The following is a 21734-nucleotide window of genomic DNA, read 5'->3' as shown; positions in this document are numbered from 1 at the left end:
ATTCGTTATTTGTCATATATTTTTATTTGTAGATCTATCTTGTCATTGTTACCATTACAATCAAGGAATGAATGGATTGTTTAGTTTTATATTTAACCAAACAAAAAGTAATTATGAAAAGTGTCGGCAGGATTATTCTAACTTTAAGGCCAAACCACAGATCCCAATGCGAAAATGGGGACAGGAGAAACTGAGTACACTGATGAGTCTGCTAAGTGTTCAATGCGCACAAGACAAGGCCTTCTGCTGAAAGACAGTGTGATTGGTAAGAGATCACATGTGACGTTGTGTACTGACTGCACGAAGGACATGACGTTCCTACAAATATAACTCAAGTTTGGGAAATAACTTGGAGAAGTATGATACCGATGAGATGATACTGAAATGTTCATTCAAGGGGAATGTTGAATCTAATCATACATACAGTATCTCAAAATAATCCATGTCTGTTTATTTTTGAGAATGAATGTACAGTATGCAGTCCTCTAACATCAGTAGTATCTTCAATGGAATATCTATTAAACTTTTCTATGTTCCATAAAACTAAACTTTACATATCTACAATAATACGAAAATATATCTAATCCCTGAATCCTGTAGAGTCTTGTTGTGTTGTGTGTTTGTGTATTTCCGTCATGCTTTTTGTGTTCTACTCATAAGACTTTGAAAGCGTCCTTGATTTTCAAATATTCAACAAATATTTGTGATACAAACCATGGAAACAGTATCTGCATGGAAAGACCATTCCAATAACTCTGATACCAGAATCTCCATGCCAACAGCATGGTTGAGGATCTGTTCATCGTGAAAAGACGTCAATAGACACCAACACAACATCTGATCTTATCCAAGTTCAGATTAGAAGACAAAGTATTACTTAGAATGACCTCTCTTGAAAACAATTGGTCAAACATGTTTGTCTGTCCACAACTTTCTGCTTTATATCTTTGTGACATGTTCAAGTTTGTTCATATGTGTAGAACAGTGTTTGTTGGTAACACTTCACATTAACAAATACTTACCTAAAAGGATTTAAAAGGGGTTTATAAGTGGTTTGTAAAAACATAAACATTAAATATATAATTTACTCTTTATAAACTACTTATAAACCCCTTCAGAAATCCCTTTAAGTATGCCTTAATGTAAAGTATTACTGGTTTGCTTGTATGTCCCAATGTATGTTTTGTTCACAATAATATGTCTTAGTGTGTTTTTGTTCTATTAATCTGTGTATATATATGGTTATTTTGTCATGTATTGTTCATTGTTGCTATGTCAAGTCACTGTTTCCATTACAATCATAAAGCGGATGGTTTATTTTCATATTCAATCAAATGAAAAGTAATTGTGGAAAGTGCCATCAAGGTTTTTATTATTTTACGGCCAAACAACAGATCCCAATGTGAAAAGTGGGACAGGACAAACTGAAGAGTACATTGATGCAGCTGGCATGCATTCAGTGCGCACAAGGCAAGGCCCACTGCTGAAAGACACAGTGATTGGTAAGAGACCATGCGTGATGTCATACACGTGACGTCATGCACTGACTGAATGGAGGAGATGGCGATGGCTTTAACATGAGGGACAAATGTCATTCAAGTTTGGGAAATGACTAGGAGAAGATTTAAGAATAGCCAATAGTATGATACTTTTCTGGAATAGATTTCCATAGTCCTATGATAACATCCACTTCCTTGTGATGTGTTCTTCTGGGGAGATGTTCTATGAAACTTCTATGTTCCATAGAACTCTTCTGACAAAATGTTACTAGATGGGGCTTAAATATATATGTATATAGCTATATATCTATGTACAGTACCAGTCAAATGTTTGGACACACCTACTCATTTAAGAGTGTTTCTTTATTTTTTACTATTTTCTACATTATAGAACAATAGTGAAGACATCAAAACTATGAAATAACACATGGAATCATGTAGTAACCAAAGTAGCCACCCTTTGCCTTGATGACAGCTTTGCATACGCTTGGCATTCTCTCAACCAGCTTCACCTGGAATGCTTTTCCAACAGTCTTGAGTTCCCACATATGCTGAGCACTTGTTGGCTGTTTTTCCTTCACTCTACGGTTCCAGTCATCCCAAACCATCTCAATTGGTTTGAGGTCAGGTGATTGTGCAGGCCAGGTCATCTGATGCAGCACTCCATCACTCTCGTTCTTGGTCAAATAGCCCTAACACAGCCTGGAGGTGTGTTGGGTCATTGTCCTGTTGAAAAACAAGTGAGAGTCCCACTAAGCGAAAACAAGATGGGATGGCATATCTCTGCAGAATGCTGTGGTAACCATGCTGGTTAAGTGTGCCTTGAATTCTAAATAAATCACAGACAGTGTCACCAGCAAAGCACCATCACACCTCCATGCTTCACGGTACGAATTACACAAGCGGAGATCATCCGTTCACCTACTCTGCTTCTCACAAAGACATGGTGGTTGGAACCAAAAATCTCAAATTTGGATTCATCAGACCAAAGGACAGATTTCCACCGGTCTAATGTCCGTCGATTGTGTTTCTTTGCCCAAGCAAGTCTCTCTTCTTATTGTAGTAGTGGTTTGCTTTGCAGCAATTCGACCACGAAGGCCTGATTCACGTCTCCTTTGAACAGTTGATGTTGAGATGTGTCTGTTACTTGAACTCTGTGATACATTTATTTGGGCTGGAATCTGAGATGCAGTTAACACTAATGAACTTATCCTCTGCAGCAGAGGTAACTCTAGGTCTTCCTTTCCTGTGGTGGTCCTGATGAGAGCCAGTTTCATCATATGATGGTTTTTGCGACTGCACTTGAAGAAACTTTCGAAGTTCTTGAACATTTTCGCATTGACTGACCTTCATGTCTTAAAGTAATGATGGACTGTCGTCTCTCTTTGCTTAGTTGAGCTGTTCTTGCCATAATATGGACTTGGTCTTTTACCAGATAGCGCTATCTTCTGTATACTACCCCTACCTTGTCACAACACAACTGATTGGCTCAAACGCATTAAGAAGGAAAGAAATTCCACCAATGAACTTTTAACAAGGCATGAAGTTGGTTGAGAGAATGCCAAGTGTGCAAAGCTGTCATCAAGGCAAAGGGTGGCTACTTAAAATATATTTTGATTTGTAACATTTCTAATAACATATTTTATTTTGGTTACTACATGATTCCATATGTGTTATTTCATAGTTTTGATTTCTTCCCTATTATTCTACAATGTAGAAAATAGTCAATATAAAGAAAATCCCTGGAATGAGTTTGTGTGTCCAAACTTTTGACTGGTACTGTATGTATATATATATATATATATATATATATATATATATATATATATATATATATATATATATACAAAAGTATGTGGACACCCCTTCAAATTAGTAGATTTGGCTATTTCAGCCACACCTGTTGCTTACAGGTGTATAAAATCGAGCACACAGCCATGCAATCTCCATAGACAATCATTGGAAATAGAATGGCCTTACTGAACAGGTCAGTGACTTTCAACCAGGCACCGTCATGGATGTCACCTTTCCAACAAGTCAGTTCGTCAAATTCTTGCCCTGCTAGAGCTTCCCTGGTCAACTGTAAGTGCAATTATTGTGAAGTGGAAACAGCTCACCCGCGAAGTAGTAGGCCACACAAGCTCACGGAATGGGACTGCCGATTGCTGAAGCGTGTAGCGAGTAAAAATTGTCTGTCCTTGATTGCAACACTCACTACTGAGTTCCAAACTGCCTCTGGAAGCAACTTCAGCACAAAAACTGTTCATTGAGGGCTTCATAAAATGGGTTTCCATGGCCGAGCAGCCACACACAAGCCTGGAAACACGTTCTCTGGAGTGATGAATCACGATTCACCATCTTGCAGTCCATCGGAAGAATCTAAGTTTGGCAGATGCCAGGAGAACGCTACTTGCCTCAATGCATAGTACCAACTGTAAAGGTGGTGGAGGAATAATGGTCTGGGGCTGTTTTTCGTGGTTCAGGCGAGGCCCCTCATTTCCAGTGAAGGGTAATCTTAACACTACAGCATATAATGACATTCTAGACAATTCTGTGCTTCCAAATTTGTGGCAACAGTTTGGGGAAGGCCCTTTCCTGTTTCAACATTACAATGCCCCCGTGCACAAAGCGAGGTCCATACAGAAATAGTTTGTCGAGATCGGGGTGGAAGAACTTGACTGGCCTGCACAGAGCCCTGACCTCAACCCCATCAAACACCTTTGGGATGAATTGGAATGCCGGCTGCGAGCCATGCCTAATTGCCCAACATCAGTGCCCGACCTCACTAATGCTCTTGTTGGCTGAATGGAAGCAAGTCCCCACAGAAATGTTTCAACATCTAGTGGAAAGCCTTCCTAGAAGAGTGGAGGATGTTATAGCAACAAAGGGGGGACCAACTCCATGATTTTGGAATGAGATGTTCGAAGAGCAGGTGTCCGCATACTTTTGGTCATGTAGTGTATATACACTGAGTGTACAAAACATTAGGAACAGCTGCTCTTTCCACAACAGACTGACGAGGCGAATCCAGATGGAAAGCTAAGATCCCTTATTGATGTCACTTGTTAAATCCTCTTAAGTCAGTGTAGATGAATGGAAGGAGACAGGTTAAAGAAGGAATTTTAAGCTTTGAGACAATTGAGAAATGGATTGTATATGTGCCATTCAGAGGGTGAATGGGCAAAGCAAAAGAGGGAGGGGAGTGCAACTTAATATTTAGGAAGGTGATCCTAATGTGTTGTACACTCAGTGTATATAATCCCTGATCACATAGAGAGGCTTGTTGTGTTGTGTGTTTGGTTATCGCTGCCATGCTTTTTGTGTTCTATTCAAAAGACATTGAAAGCTTCCTTGATTTCCAAATATTTAACAAATCATTGTAAAACAAATCATGGAAACAGTATCTCCATGTCAAGACCATTTTAAGAACTCCAAGCCTACAGCTGATGGGTTAATTTCAGATTTAACAAAATAACATTTTGGAAATTTCTTGCAATATTTGTATTATTTTATGGCCAAATCACAGATCCCAATGGGCAAAGTGGTACAGGAGAAACTAAGGAGTACACTGATGCATCTGGCAAGCGATCAGAGTGCACAAGGCAAGGCCCACTGCTGAAGGACACAGTGATTGGTAAGAGACCACACGTGACGTCATGTACTGACTGCATGGAGGAGATGGCATTCACATGAGTATCACTCAAGTTTGGGAAATAATTGGAGAAATATGGTACTGTTGTAACAGGATAATCTGTTACACTGAGAAGATACATGTACCTTAAAGGGGAATTTTGAATCTCATCTCTTACCATACTGTATGTGCACATCTCAAAGTAACCAAAAGTATGTTCATTTTTGAGAGTGGATTTATGTTGTCCTATAATAACATCAATATAATTTTCCATGCAATGTGTTCTTCTGGGTGGATGTTCTATGAAACTCTTCTATGTTCCATAGAACACTTCTAACTAAATTGTACATGATGGGGCTTATTTATACAGTATATGTACAGTCAGGTCCATACTTATTGGCACACTTGATAAAGATGAGCAAAAAAAAGACTGTTATAAAGAATACAAATAATGAGCTATATTGCATGCAAAAAAAGGACATTTTATATTTTTATACTAAACCAATTGCTCAGATAATTATTTTGTTGATCAAGTAATAATAGGATCTTCTGTTTTCAATACTCCAGCACCCTCCCCTTGCAAGGATAATGATACTGAGTCTTTATCTATGACAAAATCCACAGCTGGTGTATGTGGCCTAAGAGCTCGATTTTCATGTCATCTGACCATAGCACTGGATCCAATCCAAATGCCAATGCCATTTATCAAACTCCAGGCGGTGCTATGGTCAGATGACATGAAACTAGAGCTCCTTGGCCATGCACACCAGTGGTGGGTTTGGCATTGAAAAACAAAAGCATATGCAGAAGAGTACCTCATACTTACGTTAAAATATGGTGGTCAAACTTTGATGTTATGGGGCTATTTTTCATCCACTGGTCCTGGGGCAACGGCATCATGAACTTTGCCAAGTACCAGGACATTTTAGCCAAAAACCTTGTTGCCTCTGCCAGGAGGCTGATATTTTGCTGCAAGTAGATCTTCCAGCAAGACAATAACCCCAAGTACTAATCAAAATCCACAAAGAAATGTTTAATTGACCACAAATTAAACATTTTGCAATGGATATATCAGTCTCCAGACTCGAACCCCATTGAAAACCTGTGGTTTGAATTGAAGAGAGCAGTCCATAAGAGGACACAAAGGATATCAAGGATCTGGAAAGATTCTGTATGGAAGTATGGTCTAAGATCCCGCCCAACATGTTCTCCAATCTCATGAAACAATTTAGAAAAAAGTTCAGTGTCATTGTCCTCGCAAGGGGAGGGTGCTAGAGTATTGGGTAACACTTTATTTGGATAGTTTGTATGTAGATGCTCTACAGCAGGGTTCCTCAACATGAGGCCCGCGAGCCGAATTTGGCCAGTGGGTGATTTTATTTGGCCCCCCAAGTGCTGAAAAAATATATATTTGTATTTTTTTATTGTTGGACATAAGAGTAAAAACACCAGCAAATCATCTTTATGAAGTGATTATAATTCGGAAGATCTGTTTGAAAGTATTCCCATGCATAATAGAGAGACACGGTGCCTTCTAAAAGTATTCAGACCCCTTGACTTTTTCCGCATTTTGTTACATTACAGCCTTCATCGAAAATATATTACTTTTTTTTTTTACTCAAAAATTCCCCTCATTAATCTACACACGTTACCCCATAATGACAAAGCATAAACTGTTTTTATTTATTTTTGCAAATGGATTAAAACTATAAAAGTTAAATACCTTATTTACCTGGGGTGGCAGGTAGCCTAGTGGTTAGAGTGTTGGTCTAGTAACCAAAAGATTGCAAGATTGAATCCCCTGTCCTGCCCATGAATAAGGCCTCACTGTTCCTAGGCCGTCATTTAAAATAAGAATTTGTTCTTAAATGACTTCCCTAGTTAAATAAATGTAAAAAATAAATACAATTTATATAAGTATTCAAACCCTTTTCTGTAAGAATAGAAATTGAGCTCAGGTGCATTATGTTTCCATTGAAAATCTTTGAGATGTTTCCACAACATGATTGGAGTCCACCTGTGGTAAATTGAATTGATTGTACATTATTTGGAAAGGCATACTTGTCTATATAAGGTCACAAAATTGACAGTGCATGGCATGTCAGAGCAAAAATCAAGCCATGAGGTCAAAGGAATTGTCTGTAGAGCTCAGAAACAGGATTGTGTCGAGGCACAGATCTGGGAAAGGGTACCAAAAAAATGTCTGTACCATTGAAGGTCCCCAAGAACACAGTGGCCTCCATCAATCTTAAGTGGAAGACGTTTGGAACCACCAAGACTCTTCCTAGAACTGGCCACCCGGCCAAACTAATCAATCGGGGCTTTGGTCAGGGAGGTGGTCTGACCGAGCTTCAGAGTTCCTTTGTGGAGATGGGAGAACGTTCCAGAAGGACAACCATCTCTGCAGCACTCCACCAATCAGGCCTTTATAGTAGAGTGGCCAGAAAGAAGCCACTCCTCAGTAAAAGGGACATGACAGCCCGCTTGGAGTTTGCCAAAATGCACCTAAAGACTCTTGAGGCCATGAGAATCAAGATTTGTCACTTCTGGAGAAAACCTGGCACCATCCCTACGATGAAGCATTGCTGTGGCAGTATCATGCTGTGGGATGTTTTCAGCGGCAGGGACTGGGAGACTAGTCAGGATCGAGTGAAGGATGAACGGAGCAAAGTACAGAGAAATCCTTGATGAAAACCTGCTCCAGAGCGCTCAGGATCTCAGACTAGGGAGAAGGTTCACCTACCAACAGTACAACAATCCTAAGCACACAGCCAAGACAAAGCAGGAGTAGCTTTGGCACAAGTTTCTGAATGTCCTTGAGTGGCCGGCCAGAGCCCGGACTTGAACCCGATCGAACATCTCTGGAGAGACCTGAAAATAGCTCTGCAGCAACACTCCCCAATCAATCCCATCCAACCTGACAGAGCTTGAGAGGATCTTCAGAGAAGAATGGGAGAAACTCCCTAAATACAGTTGTGCCACGTTTGTAGCGTTATACCCTAGAAGACTCGAGGCTGAAATTACAGCCAAAGGTGCTACAACGAAGTACTGAGTAAAGGGTCTGAATACTTATGTAAATGTGATATTTCAGGAGTTTTTTAAATATATATTAACAAACATTTCTAAAAAACAGTTTTTGCTTTGTCATTATGGAGTGTTGTGTGTAGATTTATGAGGACAAAAACATCTATTTAATCAATTTTAGAATAAGGCTGTAACCTAACAAAATGTAAAACATGTCATGGGGTCTGAATACTTTCCGAAGGCACTGTATATGTGATCTTATACAAATGTAAGGTTTGAAAATATTATGTTTTAGTCAAATATTATATCTGTTTGGGCTTCTTGAGGTCAATTTGCAGTCTTCAAATGATTTGTAATTATGTTCCTGCTGTCTGTGCCCCATGGCTGAATCTAGTTGATGATCCCTGCTCTACAGATTATCTACAGACTATCAATAACATTTCAATTTACCCTAACCCTAGCCAAAACTTGAACCCTTAACCTCCCTAACCCTAACTCTAAGCTTAACCCTTATTCTAAACTTAACCTCACTCTAACCTTAGCAAGAAGTTGCTTATCAACAGGTAGTTTGTTGACAGTATAATCTAAATAAAGTGTGATAAAATCTGTTTCTCTGAGCAATTGTATTAGTATAAAATAATATAATGTCCCCATTTTTTGCAGCATACAATATTGATCAGTATTTGTGTTATTTATTTTAAATAGTCATTTTTGCTCATCTTTATCAAGGGTATATGTACAGTACCAATCAAAAGTTTGGACACACCTACTCATTCAAGGGTTTTTCTTTATTTTTACTATTTTCTACATTGTAGAATAATAGTGAAGACATCACAACTATGACATAACACACATGGAATCATTCAGTAACCAATAAAGTGTTGAAAAAATCGAAATATATTTTAGATTCTTCAAAGTAGCCAACCTTTATTTTGATGACAGCTTTGCACACTCTTGGCATTCTCTCAGTCATCTGGAATTCATTCCAATTAACAGGTGTGCATTGTTAAAAGTTAATTTGTGGAATTTATTTCCTTCTTAATGCGTTTGAGCCATCAGTTGTGTTGTGAAAAGGTATGGGTGGTATACAGGAGATAGCCCTATTTGGTCAAAAATAAAGAAAAACCCTTGAATGAGTAGGTGTGTCCAAACCTTTTACTGGTACTGTATATTTATACAGTATATAAAATCCCTAATCTCATAGAGTGGCTTTTTGTGTTGTGTGTTCCTGTATCTCTGTCATGCTTTTTGTGTTCTATTTACAATGAATGGTTGCTGATGGTTTCATTTCATAATTTAACAAAATGCTAAGTAATTTTGGAAATTGCTTGCAAGGTTATTATTTTACGGCCAAATCACAGATCCCAATGCTCAAAGTGGTACAGGAGAAACTGAGCAGTACACTGATGTGTCTGGCAAGCGTTCAGAGCGCACAAGGCAAGGCCCACTGCTGAAGGACACAGTGATTGGTAAGAGACCACACCGTGACGTCATGTACTGACTGCATGGAGGAGATGGCATTCACATGAGTATCACTCAAGTTTGGGAAATAATTGGAGAAATATGACACTGTTGTAACAGGGTCATCTGTTACACTGACAAGAGATGATACTGAGAATATTCATGTACCTTAAAAGGGATTGTTGAATCTCATCTCTTACCATACTGAATGTGCAAATCTCAAAGTAAACAAAAGAATGATTTATGTAGTCCTATAATAACATCAATATAATTTTCTACGCAATGTGTTCTTCTGGGTGGATGTTCTATGAAACTCTTCTATGTTCCATAGAACTATTCTAACTATTCTATAGATGGAGCTAAAGAAATGTACTTCTAATTACTGTTATCTTAAAAAAATAAGATCTGATGCCATAGAAATGCTTGTTGTGTTGTGCGTTTGTGTGCATTATTGTAATGCTTTACAGATGAAGTCGGAAGTTTACATACACTTAGGCTGGAGTCATTAAAACTCGTTTTTCAACCACAAAAATCTTGTTAACAAACTGTAGTTTTTGCAAGTTGGTTAGGACATCTACTTTGTGCATGACACAAGTTTCCAACAATTGTTTACAGACAGATTATTTCACTTATAATTCACTGTATCACAATTCCAGCGGGTCAGAAGTAAACATACACTAAGTTGACTGTGCCTTTAAACAGCTCGGAAAATTCCAGAAAATTATGTCATGGCTTTACAAGCATCTGAAAGGCCCATTAACATAATTTGAGTCAATTGGAGGTGTACCTGTGGATGTATTTCAAGGCCTACCTTAAAACTCAGTGCCTCTTTGCTTGACATCATGGGAAAATCCAAAGAAATCAGCCAATACCTCAGAAAAAAATTGTAGACCTGATTCATCATTGGGAGCAATTTCCAACCTCCTGAAGGTACCACATTCATGAGTACAAACAATAGTACTGCTCAGGAAGGAGACACATTCTGTCTCCTAGAGATGAATGTACATTGGTTTCGAAATGTGCAAATTAATCCCAGAACAAAGGACCTTGTGAAGATGCTGGAGGAAACAGGTACAAAGGTATCTATATCCACAGTAAAATGAGTCCTATATCGACATAACCTGAAAGGCTGCTCAGCAAGGAAGAAGCCACTGCTCCAAAACCACCATAAAAAAGACAGACTACGGTTTGAACCTGCACATGGGGACAAAGATCGTACTTTTTGGAGAAATGTCCATGAAGGACAAGACCATCATTATGTTTTGAGGAAAGCACGGGGGTGGCAACATCATGTTGTGGGGGTACGTTGCTGCAGGAGGGACTGGTGCACTTCACAAAATAGATGGCTCAAGAGGAAGGAAAATGATGTGGCTATATTGAAGCAACATCTCAAGACATCAGTCAGGAAGTTAAAGCTTGGTTGCAAATGTGTCTTCCAAATGGACAATGACCCCAAGCATACTTCCGAAGTTGTGGCAAAATAGCTTAAGAACAACAAAGTCAAGGTATTGGAGGGCCAAAACAATTCCCTGACCTCAATCCTATAGAAAATTTGTGGGCAGAACTGCAAAAGCGTATGCGAGCAAGGAGGCCTACAAACCTGACTCCGTTACACCAGCTCTGTCAGGATGAATCGGCCAAAATTCACCCAACTTAATGTGGGAAGCTTGTGGAAGGCTACCCGAAATGCTTGACCCATGTTAAACTATTTAAAGGCCTTCCTTTCGCACGCTTTTTCAGTTCTGCCCACAGGTACACCTCCAGTTGACTGAAATGATGTCAATTAGCCTATCAGAAGCTTCTAAAGCCATGACATCATTTTCTGTAATTTTCCGAGCTGTTAAAAGGCACAGTCAACTTAGTGTATGTAAACTTCTGACCCGCTGGAATTGTGATACAGTGAATTAATCTGTCTGTAAACAATTGTTGGAAAAGTTACTTGTGTCATGCACATAGTAAATATCCTAACCGACTTGCCAAAACTATAGTTTGTTAACAAGAAATGTGTGGAGTGGTTGAAAAATGAGTTTTAATGACTCCAACCTAAGTGTATGTAAACTTCCGACTTCAACTGTACATTTTCTGGTCTAACCATTATCCTACTTGATCAGGTTAAATTCCGGGCTCCGGGTTAAATTCCGGGCTCCGGGTTAAATTCCGGGCTCTGGCTGGGCCACTCAAGGACATTCAGAGACTTGTCCCGAAGCCACTCCTGTGTTGTCTTTGCTGTGTGCTTAGGGTCATTGTCATTGTCATTGTTGGAAGGTGAACCTTTTCCCCAGTCTGAGGTCCTGAGCGCTCTGGAGCAGGTTCTCATCAAGGATCTCTCTGTACTTTACTCTGCTCATCTTTGCCTCAATCCTGACTAGTCTCCCAGTCCTTGCCGCTCAAAAACATCCCCACAACATGATGCTACCACCACCATGCTTCACCGTAGGGATGGTGCCAGGTTTCCTCCAGACGTGACACTTGGTATTCAGGCCAAAGAGTTTGATCTTGGTTTCATCAGGTCAGAGAATCTTCTTTCTCATGGTCAGAGTCCTTTAGGTGCCTTTTGACAAACTCCAAACGAGCTGTTATGTGCCTTTTACTGAGGAGTGGCTTCCGTCTGGCCACTCTACCATAAAGGCCTGATTGGTGGAGTGTTGCAGAGATGGTTGTCCTTCTGGAAGGGTCTCTCATCCCTACAGAGGAACTCTGGAGCTCTGTCAGAGTGACCAATGGGTTTTTGGTAATGTCTCTGACCAAGGCACTTTTCACGCGATTGCTAAGCTTGGACAGGCGGACATCTCTAGGAAGGTTCCAAACTTCTTCCATTTAAGAATGATGGAGGCCACTGTGTTCTTGGGGCCCTTTAATGCTGCAGATTTTTTTTGGTAACCTTCTCCACATCTGTGCCTCGACACAATCATGTCTTGGAGATGTACGGATATTCCTTCGACATCATGGCTTGGTTTTTGCTCTGACATGCACTGTCAACAATAGGATCTTATATTTTTGCAAAAAAAAAAAAAAAAAACTGTTTTTGCTTTGTGATTATGGGGTATTGTGTGTCGATTAATGAGGGAAAAAATGTATTTAATCTATTTTAGGATAAGGCTGTAACAAAAGTATCAAAATGTGGAGAAGTCAAATGGTCTGAATACTTTCAGAATGCACCGTATAATCTTTTTTGTCGTTGTTTCTCTGTAATACTACTAGCCACAATTTTATGTCAGTCAGATCACTTGTAACCACACCAGCCCAGGACCTCCACACCCGGCTTCTTCACCGGGGGCATCGTCTGAGACCAGCCATCCAGACAGCTGATGAAACTGAGGAGTATTTCTGTCTGTAATAAAGCACTTTTGTAGGGAAAAACTAATTCTGATTGGCTCCCCAGTGGATGGCCCTGGCTGCCTAGTGGGTGGGCCTATGGCTGCACCACTGCCCAGTCATTTGAAATCCATAGATTCTGGCATAATGAATTGATTTAATTTGACTGATTTACTTATATGAACTATAACTCATTAAAATCGTTGAAAATTGTGCATGTTGCGTTTATATTTTTGTTCAGTGTATATACTGTATATATATATATATCACAGTGCATTTAGAAAGTATTCAGACCCCTTGATCTTAATTAAAAATAAAAACTGAAAACACATTTACATAACTCTTCATACCTTTTACTCAGTAGTTAGTTGAAGCTGCTTTGTGAGTAATTAAAGGGTTGTTGGGTATGAAGCTACAAGCTTGGCACATCTGTATTTTTGTGGAGTTTCCCCCCATTCTTCTCTGCAGATCCTCTCAAACTCTGGTTGGATGTGGAGCATTGCTGCAGAACTATTTTCAGGTCTCTCCACAGCCCAAATAATAATTTATTCAGAGCACTACAAAATGGCATTATATATGCCATGCCATTTAGCAGACGCTTTTATCCAAAGCGACTTACAGTCATGTGTGCATACATTCTACGTATGGGTGGTCCCGGGGATCGAACCCACTACCCTGGCGTTACCAGCGCCATGCTCTACCAACTGAGCTACAGAAGGACCATTAGATGTTAACATCACATCTGGTAAGTATGTCTGATCCAAATGTAATAAAACCAGTCTTAAGTCCCTAATGGTTTGCTGTTGTGTATGCCAGATCCAGGAGTTCAGTTCGTAAGCGGGTTGTCAAATGTCCATGCCCTCATTGGCCAGCCTGCAGAGCTGATGTGTAAGCTGAGCAATGATAATTGTGAAGGGACCTGGTACAGAGATAGCAAGAAGGTTAGACTGGATAATCTTTGTCATTCTCACCCCCCCAATATATTTTTATTTGATAATATCTTAAGATAAATTATAATATATATCTTTCCTGACAGTTGACAGCAGATGATGGACACATAATGTCCAGAGATGGTGCAAACCACAAGCTGGTCATCAACCGTTGTCAGGAGGAAGACTCTGGAAAATACCGCTTTGAGGCAGACGGGCGTAAAACTGAGGCAATGCTGAATGTGAAAGGTTTGAAAACGAAAGGCATTCATTTTGGTTATATGTACAATACTATGTCTACACTGTCTCAACATAATTTGAGTAGCCATTTCACAATACACAAATTATAAAATCATTATGCACTTAAAAAAAAGTTAGCCACTTTTAGTATTCAGATAAAAAAATTAAAAAAATGCAGTTGAGTCAAATGTCAGTTACATTGCATGATCTGTGTCCTATTCAGACCCTCCCAGGTTTGACCCTGATGATCTGTCTGCGTTCTCTCAGCCGGTCATAGTCAAAGTGGGGAATAGCACCACTTTCAAACTGCCCTTTGTGGGCCGCGAGCCCATGAAGATCCAGTGGTACAGAAAAGGAGAGGAGCTCCTGGACGATAACACCACCAAGATAGAGAAGTCCTTCACCCAAAGCCGCCTGCTCCTCAGCAAGTGCCAGCGCAAAGACACTGGAGAGATCAAGATCAAGCTCAAGAACGAACATGGTACCATGGAGGCTATCTCAAGACTCATTGTCCTCGGTGAGTTGAGAGATGGAACCAATGTTTGAATTAGTTCAATTCAAGAATTCAAGGTAAGAACTGTCTCAGTTCAATCATTGTTCAGTGATATTCAGGTGTATCTGTGCTGTGGACAGTCAGTTCTCTCTCTTAAATTCCAATGCAGAGACATGACTGCAGACTGTTTTGGCTAGGGTAATGTGACCTCTCTCTCTGTCTGATCTGGTAGACAAACCCACTGCGCCCCAGGGCCCTGTGGAGGTCCTCGAAAGCACAGCCTCTTGTATTCATATCAAATGGAGAGCTCCAAAGGATGACGGTGGCTGCCCAGTAATAAACTACAACCTGGAGCGCCAGCAAGTTGGCCGCAACACTTGGAAGAAGCTGGGGGACATCCCTGGCGTGCCCGAATACAAGGATAACGACGTGGAACACGGCAGGAAGTATTGCTATCGTATCAGGGTGGTCACAGAGGAGGGCGTCAGTGAGATGATGGAGACTGATGACCTCACGGCTGGCACCTTGGGTGAGCTAGTTGTAGGTTTAGTAGGTTTATAGTGGATGTCAACAATGTCACGTAAGTGGTTATATGTTGTCATTAGAATCTACTTCAAAAGTTGTGCTTACGATAACCTTATTTGGGTATTATAACAGAACATTTTGAAAAGTGTTACCCAAACACGAAATGTTATGTAATTTCTCTGAAATATCTCAGCCTTTCCTAGCAGCCCTGCCCCACCAAAAGTGGCTAGTGCTTTTAACAACTGCATCAACCTGACATGGTCTACCCCGACCGACACTGGCGAGTCTCGCATCCTGGGCTACAACTTGGAAAAACGCAAGAAGGGGAGTAATCTTTGGAGTCCTGTTAACCCTACAGATGAGCCTATCCAAGGTCTCTTCTTTTAGTGAATTAGGGGCGTTAGTATACCACAGCTTCTTTGGTTTCAATTCAATTGTTTTGGACTTTCTATGACTGATTCTGTTTCTCCTCACTACTAGAAAAGAAACGTGCAGTGACAGATGTTGTAGCAGGGAACGAATACGAGTTCAGAGTTTATGCTATCAATGTCTCTGGACTCAGCGAGCCCAGTTCCCCTTCAGAGTTTATTTTCGCAAAAGACCCAAAGAGTAAGTCATACATCCTTTCAAAGTGCGAACAACATGTACAACTATAATAAAACACCATATTTTCTGAAATAATTGTTTATCTAGATGCTTGTTTATACTGTTAATTTGTTTGAAGTCAATGATGTATGGCCATTAGATTTATGACTTTGTGTTTGTTTTAGATCCCCCAGGGAAAGTGGAAGATCTGAAGGTGGCAGACACATCCTACACCGCCATCTCCCTGTCCTGGAACAAACCCACAGAGGAAGTGGGGGTCCAGGATGAGGCCAAAGGGTATTTTATAGAGGTCAGGCAGGCTGAGTGCATAGACTGGACCCGCTGTAACGTCACCCCCATCATCTTGACCACCTTCACTGTGAAAAGCCTGAAGGCCATGGCCATGTACTGGATCAGGGTGATCGCTATCAATGACGGAGGAGAAGGAGTGGCCCAGGATCTGGACAACTACATCCTGGCCATGCCTCCACCTGGTGGGTGACGATGATGTGTTCATTGGGAATATGTTGTATTGTTTGTCTATTTTAGCCTACATTGGGGATAATCACCCAAGAAGCCTACGTGAGTAAGAGTTACATAAGATGAGTTTCAAATGTCCTAATTTATTTTTGTCACTGTTTTTCAGTGAGACCATGCTTCACCGATAATAAGATGAAGAGTTTCATGGTGGTGAGAGCTGGAAATTCTGTCAGGATCCTCTTAAACTTTGAGGTAAGAGGGTAAGAGGTGAAACTGGTAATTGGCATATGCTTTAAGACCATGTGCAATGCATGCTATCTTGATGTTTTAAATCCTGATTATGTTTTAATCATCTTGTTATTAACAGGCATCCCCATGGCCAGAAGTCACGTGGCTGAAGGATGATGTTCCTTTGCTGAAGCGGGTCAATATCTCCAACTCTGAATCGTCATCTCAACTTCTGATCACTTCCTCTGAGCGCTCTGATTCAGGGATCTACACCATAGTGGTCAAAAATCTAGTGGGCCAGGAGAGCTTCAGCGTGGAGGTCAGGGTTACAGGTACAGTAACATACAGTAAAGCTCTCCTAGTGTGTTTCAGACTGAGAAGGGATTGGAACTTGCACAAGATGAAAAAGACAGCCAAGGCCCGCACTCACAAAGAAAGTATTTTCAATATCAGCAGTCACAATGAACATCGGCCATAAGTGAATCAACAACAATTACCACCTAATGATAGAATGTCCTCGCGAAGTGTAACATCATACTGACTATCATCTCTGACTCTGGCTGTAGATGATCCCAAGCCTCCAGGACCAGTAGAACTTGAGGAGAACGTCCCAGGCACTGTGACTGTGATTTGGGAGCCATCCCCTGATGAGAAGCGTGACGACCACCTTCACTACTCTGTGTCTAAACGGGACTCCACCAAAGGCTCATGGAGCACGGTGGCCGATCGGCTCTTCAACAACAAGTTCACGGCTTGTAACATTATGCCTGGCAGGGAGTACCACTTCAGGGTCTACGCCAAGAATGACATGGGCATGTCTGCTCCGTCTGAGTCTCCCACTTGGGGAAGCGAGAGGAGGAAAGGTATTAGAAGCCAGGCTTAGAGAGAGATACTTTGCCATATAAATAAGTCATATAAATCAGCTTTTATGGATAGACAGGTACTAATAACAGTATAATCAATAGCAGTCATTAAGCTCAACATTTGACAAGTACTATTGTGCTATTATAACGGTTTATTACAAATGTATGAACAATCTAAGAACCCTTTATAAAATGCTGCTATTTTAACTTAAGCATCACATGACATGTAAGATGAGCATTTTACCTTTCTGCCATGTTTTTCTCTAGACACATTTGTGGTAAACATGCCAGCCTACAAAACGTGTGATTTGCGGACCGCTCCAGCCTTCCTTGTGCCACTGAGACAGCACACAGCACCCAAAGGCTACGAGTGCTATATGAGCTGTGCCATAAAGGGAAATCCCAAGCCTCGCGTCACTTGGTACCGCAACAACATCAGCCTCAACACTAACACCAACTACTTGATCACGAACATCTGTGGTGTCTGCTCCTTGCTGATACTCCGTGTGACCCCCAAAGACTGGGGCGAGTACAACATCCAAATAGAAAGTGCCCTGGGGAGGGCCGAGTCCTCCACCAAACTCACAGTCAGAGGTGAGAACTCCACTGACCTCCTCTGATAAACATGTCTAGTACCTCAGTGTGAGTTAGAATATTATTTAATGTAATTATAAAATAGGGTAATATTGTTTCTCTCTCTCTCTTGCTCACAGAATGAAGAAACATTTTACAGTGCTTCAGTATGTAGAGGCGTTATTATGTATCAAGGTGGAAAATGTCCATTTTGTTATATGATTGAATTAAGTTATTTTCCAAAATGCATGACTATACTGCTTGTAAGACGTGCACTGTGTTTGTTAAGGCTAGTAAGTAAAAATGACAAGGGTGATCGTTTTTGATCATTATGTTTGATGTGGATATTTCACGACCTAAAAGGACCCGAATCGAGATGGCATTGACCCATCCTGGGAGTTGGGGCTTCCTAGACTTAAATTAATTCTGATCCTAAATCACTTTATTACCAAAACCCTCTCCAATTTTGTTGCAATGTTAAACATACTAATTTCATGCTGAATAATGTTGACATTCCGAATAAAAACATACTAGAAAGTGACCGAAAGTGTACACACACACACACACATACAGCAAGTGTTGTGTAAAGCCTATGGAAGGGATGGCAATAGACATGAATGCAGTGGACAGATTACTGTAGGTCCCATGAAATACAGAATATGACCACAGAAGATAACTGAGCTGTGCTGTCAATTCTTTTGAGAACTCAACTATGTCACTTGTAACATGCAATGCAAATAAAGGGTTTGGCAAAGTTGTTGTAATTGTGAAATGTTTTTTAAGGATTTTTGAAAGACACAAAATTAAGATTTACAACACATTTCCCCCCACCTCTATAGAGCCTATTCATAATTTAGGCTACATACTGATAATTGCGTACTCAGTCACTAAGAAGCTACATGACATTGTCATGACGTTGGCCTGGGGGTAGGTTTATGAAGGTCATAAATACCTCTTCCCCCTTTTTCCTCTCTACCCTACTGATGTTACATTTGCAAACCCCTTTGGTTAACATAGAGATTCTGGAAACATCAGAAGGGGGGAAATTAACTATATTCTGGTAATCCGACCAATTGAGCAATCGGTTGTCATCTGAGACATTCTCATCAATGATAAGATGACATAAACTCTACAGTGGAAAGTCTACACATCAGAGTTATCGGATTCACATGGAATTGTTGTTCAATTTAAATGTTTGAATGTGAAATTATTCGTGATGGGATGAAATGTGATTTTAGCTTCTAAAATGTGAGATTTGGGATTTCATAAGGTTAGGGCTATGCTCAATCAGTGGCCCGCCCCTGTGAAGGGACATGGGCTATAAAACTTTTCAAACCCTCCCTCCTCTCCCTTCCTATGTAAAGCCTTGACGACAATGTAACCTCCTGTTCCGAGGATGTGAGGACGACGGTCAGATAATAACTACAGAACGAAGCCAACATCAGCATGAGCTTTGTTTGCGAATGGTAAGAACTTTGAACACTTATTCACTTAAGAATTGATACCCCCTAGCTATTGAGTTAGCAACAGCAGCTGCAAACGCAGGTTAGGAAGGAACAGACAGAGTATCCCGTCTACCACACAACGATGTTACTACAACATATTCAATTTACCAGCAGAGACATTCTTCAAAGGACAAAGGACTCGGTTGGGCAACACGGCCTTCCATCTACCACCAACCTACTGAAGCGCAACTCAGAGTAAATATTTATTGCATTTTCCTTTTCCAAATGGGCGGTAATTTAGAATGCATAAGATACTCTATTTACGATAGCACAGCTTCTCCCTATGTCCCTCAGTCTTCCCACTCGTTCACTCAAACCCAGTCCCTTTTCTTTTGTGTAACCAGCTGTCATATCTGTTCCGCCAGCTAGGGACATTTTCCTTTATGACGTAATGATTAATTATGTGTTTGTGTAATTCTGTGTGATTAGTTAGGTATTTAGTAAATAAATAATTAAACCCAATTTTGTATTACTGATTCAACATGTTAGCCAACTTTCAGATGAGACTGAATTAAGGTGACGATTAATATTGACTGCTATTGATGTAAAATATTACTAGGTCTTTAAGAGTTTATTCGGAAGATAACAGCTCTATAAATATTATTTTGTTGTGCCCCGACTCTCTAGTGAGTTACATTTACATGATTAGCTCAATCAGGTAATATTAATTACGGAGAAATTATTTTATAGAATAGCATGTCATATCACTTAATCTGGCATAGCCAAAGACACGACAACATGGTGGTGCTGAACTTAGGCATGCATAGAAAATTATATACAGTGCATTCGGAAAGTATTCATATACCCCTTAACTTTTTCCACATATTGTTAGGTTACAGCCTTATTCTAAACTTGATATAAATTGTTTTTTTTCTGCCTGATCGGTTTCACCTGTCTTTGTGCTTGTCTCCACCCACTCCAGGTATCATCCATCTTCCCCATTATCCCCTGAGCATTTATACCTGTGTTCTCTGTTTGTCTGTTTTCCAGTTCGTCTTGTCTTGTCAGGTCTTACCAGCATTCTTTCCCGTTTTCCTGTTTCTCAAGTGTTTGTTTCCTAGTTTTCCCAGTTCTGACCTTTCTGCCTGCTCTGACCCCGAGCCTGCCTTCCGTCCTGATCCTGTCTGAATCTGACATGATTACGAACCTCTGCCAGTCCTTAAACTGCCCTTTGCCCTGTGTTATAATAAAATATTGAGAACTGTACTATCCGCCTTCTGTGTCTGCATTTGGGTCATATCCTGAGTCGTGATACTCATCAATCTACACACAATACCCCATAATTGAAAAGCAAAAACTGGTTTTTAGACATTTTTGCAAACATATTAAACATAAAAACAGTCATATCAAATTTACATAAGTATTCAGACCCTTTACTCAGTACTTTGTTGAAGCGCCTTTGGCTGCGATTACAGCCTCGAGTCTTTTGGGTATGACGCTACAAACTTGGCACACCTGTATTTGGGGAGTTTCTCTCATTCTTCTCTGCAGATCCTCTCAAGCTGTGCCAGGTTGGATGGGAATGTCGCTGCACAGCTATTTTCAGGTATCCCCAGAGATGTTTGATCGGGTTCAAGTCCGGGCACTGGTTGGGCCACTTAAGGACCTTCAGAGACATGTCCCGAATCCACTCCTGCCTTGTCTGGGCTGTGTGCTTAGGGTTGTTGTCCTGTTAGAAGGTGAACCTTGGCCTCAGTCTGAGGTCCTGAGCACTCAGGAGCAGGTTTTCATCAAGGATTTCTCTGTACTTTGCTCCGTCCGTTGATCTTTCCCTCGATCCTGACCAGTCTCCCAGTCCCTGCCGCTGAAAAACATCCCCACAGCATGATGCTGCCACCACTGTGCTTCACTGTAGAGATGGTGCCAGGTTTTCTCCAGACGCGACACTTGCATTCAGGCCAAAGAGTTCAATCTTGGTTTCATCAGAACAGAGAATCTTGTTTCTCATCAGAGTCCTTTAGGTGCTTTTTTTGCAAACTCCAAGTGGGCTGTCATGTGCCTTTTACTGAGGAGTGGCTTCCGTCTGGTCATGCTACCATAAAGGCCTGATTGGTGGAGTTCTGCAGAGATGAATGTCTTTCTGGAAGGTTCTTCCATCTCCACAGAGGAACTCTGAAGCTCGGTCAGACCATCGGGGTGTTGGTCACCTCCCTGACCAAAGCCCTTCTCTCCCAATTGCTCAGTTTGGCCGGGAGTCCAGCTCTAGGAAGAGTCTTGGTGGTTCCAAACTTCCTCCATTTAAGAATGACGGAGGCCACTGTTCTTGGAGACCTTCAATGCTGCAGAAATGTTTTTGTATCCTTCCCCAGATCAGACAATTCCTTCAACCTCATGGCTTGGTTTTTATTCTGACATCCACTGTCAACTGTGGGACCTTACATAG

At 40.8% G+C, this 21734-nt stretch overlaps 1 protein-coding gene across 16 annotated transcripts in view; it reads left to right on the top strand.

The window, feature by feature from the left end:
* The window catches only part of LOC124032046 (immunoglobulin-like and fibronectin type III domain-containing protein 1), a 45284-nt gene extending 26694 nt beyond the window's left edge, over window positions 1-18590 (top strand). For 7 of the 16 annotated variants that reach the window (XM_046344048.1, XM_046344046.1, XM_046344047.1 and 4 more), the window contains 16 exons: window positions 161-265; window positions 1395-1502; window positions 5026-5133; window positions 9516-9623; window positions 13747-13871; window positions 13967-14108; window positions 14323-14616; window positions 14825-15121; window positions 15311-15490; window positions 15598-15726; window positions 15888-16196; window positions 16349-16434; window positions 16550-16742; window positions 16977-17273; window positions 17541-17867; window positions 17987-18590. In XM_046344048.1, coding sequence (XP_046200004.1) covers window positions 161-265; window positions 1395-1502; window positions 5026-5133; window positions 9516-9623; window positions 13747-13871; window positions 13967-14108; window positions 14323-14616; window positions 14825-15121; window positions 15311-15490; window positions 15598-15726; window positions 15888-16196; window positions 16349-16434; window positions 16550-16742; window positions 16977-17273; window positions 17541-17867; window positions 17987-17991 — 2813 coding nt within the window. In that variant the 3' untranslated portion in view covers window positions 17992-18590. The remainder of the gene's footprint in view (window positions 1-160; window positions 266-1394; window positions 1503-5025; window positions 5134-9515; window positions 9624-13746; window positions 13872-13966; window positions 14109-14322; window positions 14617-14824; window positions 15122-15310; window positions 15491-15597; window positions 15727-15887; window positions 16197-16348; window positions 16435-16549; window positions 16743-16976; window positions 17274-17540; window positions 17868-17986) is intronic. The other 9 variants (XM_046344057.1, XM_046344055.1, XM_046344049.1 and 6 more) reach the window with 4 other exon arrangements.
* Window positions 18591-21734: the final 3144 nt, after the last annotated feature.

Source organism: Oncorhynchus gorbuscha, linkage group LG03 (assembly GCF_021184085.1).
Source record: "Oncorhynchus gorbuscha isolate QuinsamMale2020 ecotype Even-year linkage group LG03, OgorEven_v1.0, whole genome shotgun sequence".
NCBI lineage: Eukaryota > Metazoa > Chordata > Actinopteri > Salmoniformes > Salmonidae > Oncorhynchus > Oncorhynchus gorbuscha.
The sequence above is the reverse complement of the archived record's forward strand: the minus strand, read 5'-3'. Positions and strand labels throughout refer to the sequence as shown.